The 10,000-nt window shown below is 48.7% G+C and overlaps 1 protein-coding gene across 1 annotated transcript in view; it reads left to right on the top strand.

Moving 5' to 3' along the window:
- The first annotated feature begins 608 nt into the window (after positions 1 to 608).
- LOC310824542 (uncharacterized protein) overlaps positions 609 to 10,000 on the top strand; it is a 23,055-nt gene continuing 13,663 nt past the window's right edge. Inside the window, exons 1-16 of the mRNA XM_083697801.1 lie at positions 609 to 733; positions 1,228 to 1,544; positions 1,637 to 1,880; positions 2,077 to 2,242; positions 2,395 to 2,620; positions 3,181 to 3,354; positions 4,834 to 4,911; positions 5,048 to 5,059; positions 5,211 to 5,294; positions 5,960 to 6,013; positions 6,114 to 6,167; positions 6,380 to 6,433; positions 6,604 to 6,657; positions 6,749 to 6,787; positions 7,189 to 7,242; positions 7,585 to 7,641. Coding sequence (XP_083553927.1) covers positions 646 to 733; positions 1,228 to 1,544; positions 1,637 to 1,880; positions 2,077 to 2,242; positions 2,395 to 2,620; positions 3,181 to 3,354; positions 4,834 to 4,911; positions 5,048 to 5,059; positions 5,211 to 5,294; positions 5,960 to 6,013; positions 6,114 to 6,167; positions 6,380 to 6,433; positions 6,604 to 6,657; positions 6,749 to 6,787; positions 7,189 to 7,242; positions 7,585 to 7,641 — 1,755 coding nt within the window. The 5' untranslated portion in view covers positions 609 to 645. The remainder of the gene's footprint in view (positions 734 to 1,227; positions 1,545 to 1,636; positions 1,881 to 2,076; positions 2,243 to 2,394; positions 2,621 to 3,180; positions 3,355 to 4,833; positions 4,912 to 5,047; positions 5,060 to 5,210; positions 5,295 to 5,959; positions 6,014 to 6,113; positions 6,168 to 6,379; positions 6,434 to 6,603; positions 6,658 to 6,748; positions 6,788 to 7,188; positions 7,243 to 7,584; positions 7,642 to 10,000) is intronic.

The raw sequence follows: 10,000 nt of genomic DNA, 5'->3' as shown, positions 1-10,000 counted from the left end.
AATAATAATAATAATGATGAATTTATTTTGTCTAGCATTTTTCTCAGTCCTCAAAGACACGACATTCCATGGAGAGAACAAGAACAAGCACAGTCAGTGAAAACATCAATAAAAATAGTTAAAGATTAAAAGCAAGTTGAAAAAGATTTTTTCATGGTTTTAGGTTTTCTGACCCTTTTGTGTTGCTGTTTACTGAAGAGTGTATAGTTCATATAGCAGTAGATATAGCCAACATTTGATGCTTTGTTTGTGATATTTTGTAAACGGTTAGGGTTAGGGTTAGGGTTACACCTGCGTCCAGTTTTGGCTTTGACAGACCGTGTGCTTCAGGGGAGGCTGGTGAAGGTAGAAATCGGAGGACAGGCTCATTCTAAACACATTTGATACCATTCCTCATTCCGTTCCCTGCATTACAATGAGCCTGTCCTCCGATTTCTACCTCCCCCAGCCTCCCCTGGTGTTCTACCTCCCCCAGCCTCCCCTGGTGTTCTACCTCCCCCAGCCTCCCCTGGTGTTCTACCTCCCCCAGCCTCCCCTGGTGTTCTACCTCCCCCAGCCTCCCCTGGTGTGTCATATAGATGACAGGGTTCCCCTCTCCCCCTTGTGGCCCCAGGAGGACAGAGTTCTCCCCTTCGCAGAGGGAAGATGAAGACATGGCCTTCAGGACCAGTGTTAGCATGGATGATCCTCCTCCCTCTCCTGAGGGCAGAGTCAGGGGTCGACATCCAAGCTGGTAAATCACTTTGATGTTTTTTGTATTTACTGATACTTTTTTAATACTAATATATAAATCAACAATGCTGTTATGTTTTAGATCATTAAGAGTTTTGAATCTCAAAGACTGTATCTCTCTATCTCTCCATCTCCATCTCTATCTCTATCTCTCCATCTCTATCTCTCTATCTCTCCATCTCCTTTCTCCTCCTCACATCATGTCTACTGATTCCTCATCTCTCTCTCCAGATATTCTACTGGCTGTTTATTTATGAAGCTTAAAACACCTGAAGACCAACATGTTTACCAACTTTACTTCAGTAAAACGTCACTCTAATGCCTCTTCACCTTTCCTCACCTCGTTGTCCTGCTCTCTATGTTCAATTCCCTTCAGAGAAAACGGTGCAAACTGGAAAGAAAAGTGATTAAATATGTAATAAAGATGAAAATAGATGATGAAATGATACAAGGTCACATGTTCAGTCCAGAACCCCTCCCATTGGTTCCCCCCAGGCTGCAGCACATCAGCCAATGACCTGGTCTACATCCTGGATGGCTCCTCCTCCCTGGGGACGTCCGACTTCCTGCTCGCCAAGCGCTGGTTGGTCAACATCACCAGCGGCTTCGACGTAAGCCCCGCCCACACCCAGGTGGGCGTGGTCCAGTACAGCGACACGCCCCGTCTGGAGATTCCGCTGGGGAAACACCTGACCAATAAGGCGCTGGTCTCAGCCATCGACGGGATTGGCTACCTGGGAGGGAACACTCAGACGGGGCGAGCCATCAAGTTCGCCACGCAACACGTCTTCCCCTCCTCCAACCGCACCGCGGTACGTGTACCTGTCACAGGGGGACGTGTACCTGTCACAGGGGGACGTGTACCTGACATTGATGTGTACCCCCCCCCCCCCTTCCCCCCTAGGCGGTCAGGAACCGTATCGCGGTGGTGCTGACAGACGGACGTTCCCAGGACGACGTGGTGGACGCCGCCATCGAGGCTAAAGCCCAGAACATCATCCTGTTCGCCGTCGGCGTCGGCAACGAGATCACCAACTCGGAGCTGGTGTCCCTGGCCAACAAGCCTCCCTCCACCTACGTCCTCTACGCCCAGGACTACAGCACCATCGGGAACATCCGGGACGCCATGCAGCAGAAGCTGTGTGAGGGTGAGTCTCAGTCCTCAGGTCTGCCTGTCCTTCTGTCACCATAACAACTGGAAACACTGGGTTGCACATACGAGTGTGAACTTAACCAGGTCCACTGAAGACTCCTCGTCACAGTCTGGGGTCTAAGCCGCCTGTTGTCTCTGTCAAGTGTGTGTGTGTGTGTGTGGCCCATGCTGATCTATTCTCTCTCTCTCAGAGTGTGTGTGTCCGGCTCAGATCCCAGGGACAGAGCAGAATGTGAAGGGCTTTGAACTGATGTCCAGGATGCAGGTGGAGCTGAAGGCTAAGAAGGTTCAGGGCTCTCTGATGTCAGAGGCTGCCTTCCTGCTGAGCCCCAGACTGGATCTCACTGAAAACACCAGGTAGGGGTTCACACACACACACGCACACGCACACACACACACACACACACACACACACACACACACACACACACACACACACACACACTGTAGGCATAAACATGCGTTTTATCAGCAATACCTTTTCTATTCCGTCTTCCTCCCTCCTGCAGGACTGTCTTCCCCGAGGGTCTCCCCCCCTCCTACGTCCTGGTGTCCACCCTGAGGCTGAAGACCCCCACCAACCAGGTGAAGGTGGACCTGCTCAGGGTCCTGTCCCAGGACGGGGTCCCTCAGCTGGCCGTCACCCTGAGCGGGGGGGACCGCTCTGTCACCTTCACCACCACCAGCCTCCACAAGAAGCAGCAGAGTGTCCTCTTCAATGACAGAGGCATCAAGGTCCGTGGAAATGACGCTGGAATAGGACTGAATATGAATATGACTGAATCTGAATATGACTGACATTCAACATTCAACATGTTTCTGTTTTAAAATGTGTCTGTCTAGCACACCTGTCATTTGTCTGTTTCTGAAAAGCCTCGTCTAAGTGTTTAGGTTATGACCTCAATAAGAACGCAAAATGTATTTATTTATTTGTATTTATCCTTTATTTATTCAGGGGAGTCCCTTTGAGACCAAGGTCTCTTTTTAAAGGGTTACATCAAGATTTTAAAAGGACACAATTTCCACATGAAATACAACTTTTTTTTTTACAGTCAACAATCAATTGGAAATGACATTGGAATAACAGCTCAATTTTTTTATGTTTTAAAATGTGTCTCTTTGATCATATTCAGCAAACTTGTCATCTTTCTGTTTTTGAAAGCCTCGTCAAACGTTGAGGTTGAATTCATTTCGATTATGGCCACAACAACAACAACAACAACACATATGTTTTAAAAACGACATCGACCTCTTCTGTTTATGAAGATTTCAACATGGTTTCCGTATTTCCACAGAGTCTGTTTGACGGTGAGTGGCACCAGCTGAAACTGCTGGTCAAGCCCAGACGCATCACCTGTTACCTGGACAACGTGAAGATCGAGGAGCAGCTGTTGGAGACGGCGGTCGCCATCTACATCAACGGACGGACGCAGGTCGCCAAGAAGACCAAGATGGACGCCACTGTCCCTGTGAGTCGAGCCTGACCGTCACTTCCGCCGTAGATTGAAGACCCATCTCTTAACGGTCCCTCCTAAAGACCTCTACCCACTACCCCCCTGTACTAACCCTAACCCTAGAGACCTCTTCACCCCCACTACCCCCCTGTACTAACCCTAACCCTAACCCTAGAGACCTCTTCATCCCCACTACCCCCCTGTACTAACCCTAACCCTAGAGACCTCTTCATCCCCACTACCCCCCTGTACTAACCCTAACTCTAGAGACCTCTTCATCCCCACTACCCCCCTGTACTAACCCTAACCCTAGAGACCTCTTCATCCCCACTACCCCCCTGTACTAACCCTAACCCTAGAGACCTCTTCACCCCCACTACCCCCCTGTACTAACCCTAGAGACCTCTTCACCCCCACTACCCCCCTGTACTAACCCTAATCCTAGAGACCTCTTCACCCCCACTACCCCCCTGTACTAACCCTAACCCTAGAGACCTCTTCACCCCTACTACCCCCCTGTACTAACCCTAACCCTAGAGACCTCTTCACCCCTACTACCCCCCTGTACTAACCCTAACCCTAACCCTAGAGACCTCTTCACCCCCACTACCCCCCTGTACTAACCCTAACCCTAGAGACCTCTTCACCCCCACTACCCCCCTGTACTAACCCTAACCCTAGAGACCTCTTCACCCCCACTACCCCCCTGTACTAACCCTAACCCTAGAGACCTCTTCACCCCCACTACCCCCCTGTACTAGTTTTTCTTCTCTTAATATACTTTTTTTTATTTTTTTTTATTCCTTCTTCTAGCATTGTGACTGCCTATGGCCGCTGGTTTGAGCATTGATTACTTTATCTTATGATGACTGATGTTCAGATGATTCACTTACTTAAACAAATGTATTTGTTGTAAGTCGCTTTGGATAAAGGCGTCTGCTAAATGCCATAAATGTAAATGTAAATGTAAATGTAAATGTAAATGTAAATGTAACATCCAACTTTATTTTAAATGTATTTACAGTGACATTTTATTATTTATTTACTCTCGTTCACAATCAAATCCAACTTTATTTAAAACGTACAGTATTCAGAGTGACGATGACAGATGTGTTTGTGGATGTTCCATGTTCTGCCTCTGTGGTTAAATCGACCTCGCTCAAACACAACACACAACTAAGAGAGCTTCTGAAAGGTCAGCTGTTCTGCTGCTGCAGCTCTTCAACTAAGAGAGCTTCTGAAAGGTCAGCTGTTCTGCTGCTGCAGCTCTTCACTGACCAGAGGAGGCTGGTGGAGGTAGAAATCGGAGGCTCATTGTAATGCATGGAATTACATATAATAATAACAGAATGGACGCGTGTTTGATACCATTCCCCATTCCGTTCCACGCATTACAATGAGCCCGTCCTCTGATTTCTACCTCCGCCAGCCTCCCCTGTTACTGACGTCCTCTTGCTGATATGTCTGTCCTGGTCTGGTCCTCCTCTCTGGCAGATTGAGCTGCAGAAGCTGCGTCTGTACTGTGACCCTGAGCAGAGCGGCAGGGAGACAGCCTGTGAGATCTACTCTGTGGTGAGGATAATGACACTGCTCTCCAGGACACGCCTGTAATGATGTTCTCTAGAGGGCTCAACTCTCTCCAAGGCGTTGAGGTTTTAGGTGGTACTGTAAAAATAACACTGTCTCTTTGTTGTTATTTTCAATACAGGAAGATGAGAGGGTGAGTGAGATCGTAGATCTGCTTTGCATGGATATCTCTGTCTTTTTCAGTGTATATAATGTGTTACTACATGATTGTTACATGTTTATGACATGGTTATTACACAATGGAGTGCTGATGTTATGTTGTAATGGCCTGGTCCTGTCCCCAGTGTCCTCTGGACCGCCAGCCCTCCGTAAAGATCTGCGACTGCCCCATGGGGAAACCGGGCCAGCCTGGTCTGCCTGGACCCATGGTGAGGGACAAACTTATTGATCTAGATGCTATTCAATCAGTCACTTCATGGATACATGTATTGATTGACCAATTGATTACCAATTCATCAAATGTTGCTTTTAATGTGAGATCGAACGAAGATAGACATATAAATACCTGGCCTAACCCTAGCCCTAGCCCTAGCCCTAGCCCTAGCCCTAGCCCTAACCCCAACCCCAACCCCAACCCCAACCCCAACCCCAACCGTAACCCTAACCGTAACCCTGACCCTGACCCTAACCCTAACCCTAACCCTAACCCTAGCCCTAGCCCTAACCCCAACCCCAACCCCAACCCCAACCGTAACCCTAACCGTAACCCTGACCCTGACCCTGACCCTAACCCTAACCCTAACTCTAACTCTAACCCTAACCCCTAACCCTAACCCCAACCCCAACCCCAACCCCAACCCCAACCCCAACCCCAACCCTAACCCTAACCCTAACCCTAACCCTATTTATTGAACGTTGTATTTTAATGTGAGATTAAACAGAGATGCACAGACACAGTTATACAGTGTGTAGCTGTGTTTCATACATGACCGTGTTTCATACATGACCGTGTTTCATATATGACCATGTTTCATACATGACCGTGTTTCATACATGACCGTGTGTTTGATAGCCTGTCTCTCTGACCCCCCAGGGCTTCAGAGGGGAGAAGGGGAGGGAGGGGCCACCAGGGCCGGACGGCAAGCCGGTGAGTCCTCCCGCCTTTCTGCTCTCAAAATGGCCAACTTCAAAACTCTATCTGAGCTCTCAGCTGTGATGATGAAACAATGTGTTGTCTTCCCTGGCAGGGAAAACCAGGAACAGCAGGAATACCAGGAGAAGCAGGGACGAATGGAGACAATGTAAGTGAAAAACTACTGCTCACTACAGAACTACATGTATACAGATCACTCCTGTAGATGGATTCTGTATCTACAGATCACTCCTGTAGATGGATTCTGTATCTACAGATCACTCCTGTAGATGGATTCTGTATCTACAGATCTGTACTGAGTATTGGGTTGATCAGGTTTTCCTGTCGCTATGGTAACGTTGTTTCCATTGTTCCGTCCAGGGTGAGGCAGGAGAGCCTGGGCAGAGAGGTGAACCAGGACTGAGTGGTACCAAAGTGAGGATGTGTGAACTCTACATACTATATATCCTAGAAGTTATCATCTACTCAAAATAGACAATGTAAAATAGATGTAAAATACATTTGTTTTTCTCTCCTGTGCAAGGTGCATTTGACCAAAACCCATGTTTGTCCTGATGTGAGTTGCTACTGTTTTCTCCCTGCAGGGAGACCTGGGAGAACCTGGCCCTGAAGGTAGACCCGGCCCCCCAGGACCAACGGTGAGTTATCGTGTGGTACTTCTCAGAGTGAACTCTACTAGACAAGAGTGTTCGGTCCGATAACAACCATGTCCCTGTTCAACCCTGCTAGGGATCGTGGGAGAAGAGTGATCTCACTCCAGGAGAAAAGGTGAGAGACACATTTTGTAGCAACAACAACAACAACATTAAAAAACAACGACATGATTCAGTATATCAGTTCTACCCTTTGGAATGCACAGCGGTCAGTACAGAGGTCAGAGGTCAGCACAGCGGTCAGACCACCCTTTCCTAAAGTGACAGTACAGAGGTCAGAGGTCAGTACAGAGGTCAGAGGTCAGTACAGAGGTCAGTACAGAGGTCAGAGGTCAGTACAAAGGTCAGAGGTCAGCACAGCGGTCAGACCACCCTTTCCTAAAGTGACAGTACAGAGGTCAGAAGTCAGTACAGAGGTCAGAGGTCAGTACAGAGGTCAGAGGTCAGTACAGGGGTCAGTACAGAGGTCATGTAGATGAATGTTTTAGTTGTTAATGTTGTTATGTTTACCTGTAGGGACGTCCAGGTGAACCCGGAGCTGTGGGCCCACCAGGGACGCCTGGACTACAGGTGAGGCTTCACTACAGTACAACCCTCATACTGCACCAGGGGAGGCTGGCGGAGGTAGAACACCAGGGGAGGCTGGCGGAGGTAGAAATCGGAGGACTGGCTCATTGTAATGCATGGAACGGAATGAGGAACGGTATCAATGATATCAAACACACGTGTGTTTGATACCGTTCCTCATTCCATTCCATGCATTACCATGAGCCCCATCCTCCGATTTCTACCTCCGCCAGCCTCCCCTGGTGCATAGCAGTACACTCCTCATACTGTCGGTCCAGTGTGCTTCAGGACCATGGTGACGGTGATGACGGTGACGGTGATGTGTAACTACTGTGGTCTGTGTAGGGGGACACCGGGGCGCCAGGGAAGGATGGGTTAACAGGACCAGCTGGTGGACTGAAGGTGAGCCCAGATTCCATTTCACGATGTATAGACAGACAGACAGACAGACAGACAGACAGACAGACAGATAGACAGATATAGACAGGGATCTGTGTCCTGGGATCTGTGTCCTGGGATCTGTGTCCTGGGATCTGTGTCCTGGGATCTGTGTCCTGGTATCCATAGTTATTTCAGAGGGCATATTTGTGGCTAGTCTTTCATCTGTGTTTAAGATCTGGTTTCCATAGGAGGCAGACGTTTTAGGGTCACACACACACACACACACACACACACACACACACACACACACACACAGACAGACAGACAGACAGACAGACAGACACCACACACACACGCAGACAGACACACACCCACACCACACCCACACAAACACGTTCGAGGGTTCGCCCCAGAGGTCTAAAAACAGAACCTCCAACAAGGTACAGTAAGCTAGGTGGCGACAGATCTGGTTGGTCTATTTCTAGAGCTGAGGTTGTGGAGGTGGCGAATGGCTGCTTCACATGTAAATATTGCCAGAGAGAAAGTGCTTTGATGTTCTCTGTGACCCAAATTAGAAAGACACATATTTTTCGATGTCATGTTTTTTATTTGAACGGATGGGGGTGATTTGGTTCCTAATAACATGAGTCTATATGTGGATATTATTCAGTGGTGTTCTGTGAGACGGGGGCCTCGGTTGGTTCTGAGATGTTTCATCTGTTCAACTGCGGTTCACATTTTAAACATACACAAACACAGGTCACTTCCTTGTGGAAGTGGAGGATTCTATTCTAGAACATAATAGTACCGTGGAGCATTCTAGAACGCAGTGGAACACATTCTAGAAGACAAAGGTTCCATTCAGGCTGCAGTACAGTGTAGTATTTCCAACCTGCTATCCCACCGTTAGACTCGTACGACGCCCCAGAAGAGAAGGAGGAGGGGGGGAGGGGGGGGGGGGGGGGGTTGAAGCTGAGCTAGGCTTGAAGCCTGGCTTCTGTTCCTCCAGGAGTCTATTTCCAGACCTCCATTCCTGGCTCTGCCCTGCCTCCTTCTGAGGAGGAGAAACTCTCCCTGCCTCTTTACAGTGGTGAGCGCTCCTAACCCTAACACCCTGCCATTTACCCTCTTATTAAACTACACACGTTCCCCGTCAAAGACTCTGCTAAAGGTCTCCGTCCTGGGGAGATGTTTGATCCAGGCTGGTAATTGGAGGAGGGGGGGGTTTTGCGAGGGACGTGACATTTTGGGGTATCGTAACTAAGGGAGTTACAGGACTGAATCTCTAATCGTTTTTAATCCCTAATTGTTTATTGTAGCACTGGGGAGGCCAGTGTAGATGATGGGGTCGTTGTTTTAACTGGGGAGGCCAGTGTAGATGATGGGGTCGTTGTTTTAACTGGGGAGGCCAGTGTAGATGATGGGGTCATGTTTTAACTGGGGAGGCCAGTGTAGATGATGGGGTCGTTGTTTTAACTGGGGAGGCCAGTGTAGATGATGGGGTCGTTGTTTTAACTGGGGAGGCCAGTGTAGATGATGGGGTCGTTGTTTTAACTGGGGAGGCCAGTGTAGATGATGGGGTCATGTTTTAACTGGGGAGGCCAGTGTAGATGATGGGGTCGTTGTTTTAACTGGGGAGGCCAGTGTAGATGATGGGGTCGTTGTTTTAACTGGGGAGGCCAGTGTAGATGATGGGGTCGTTGTTTTAACTGGGGAGGCCAGTGTAGATGATGGGGTCGTTGTTTTAACTGGGGAGGCCAGTGTAGATGATGGGGTCGTTGTTTTAACTGGGGAGGCCAGTGTAGATGATGGGGTCGTTGTTTTAACTGGGGAGGCCAGTGTAGATGATGGGGTCATGTTTTAACTGGGGAGGCCAGTGTAGATGATGGGGTCGTTGTTTTAACTGGGGAGGCCAGTGTAGATGATGGGGTCATGTTTTAACTGGGGAGGCCAGTGTAGATGATGGGGTCATGTTTTAACTGGGGAGGCCAGTGTAGATGATGGGGTCGTTGTTTTAACTGGGGAGGCCAGTGTAGATGATGGGGTCATGTTTTAACTGGGGAGGCCAGTGTAGATGATGGGGTCGTTGTTTTAACTGGGGAGGCCAGTGTAGATGATGGGGTCGTTGTTTTAACTGGGGAGGCCAGTGTAGATGATGGGGTCGTTGTTTTAACTGGGGAGGCCAGTGTAGATGATGGGGTCGTTGTTTTAACTGCAGAAACTCCGGTTTTGTCCCGTGCATCAAGCATGATATGATATGATATCTCCTTTGGTGGAGCATGTTAATGGTTAATGGCAGGTGTTTCTCCTGTAGGACTGACTGTGTTTGTCGTCTGACAGTCTTGTTGGGAAAGTGACTATCATTTCAATCTGGGCAAAG

Source organism: Argentina silus, assembly GCF_951799395.1.
Source record: "Argentina silus genome assembly, contig: scaffold_216, whole genome shotgun sequence".
Taxonomy (NCBI): domain Eukaryota; kingdom Metazoa; phylum Chordata; class Actinopteri; order Argentiniformes; family Argentinidae; genus Argentina; species Argentina silus.
This window is presented reverse-complemented; position numbering and strand designations above follow the sequence as displayed.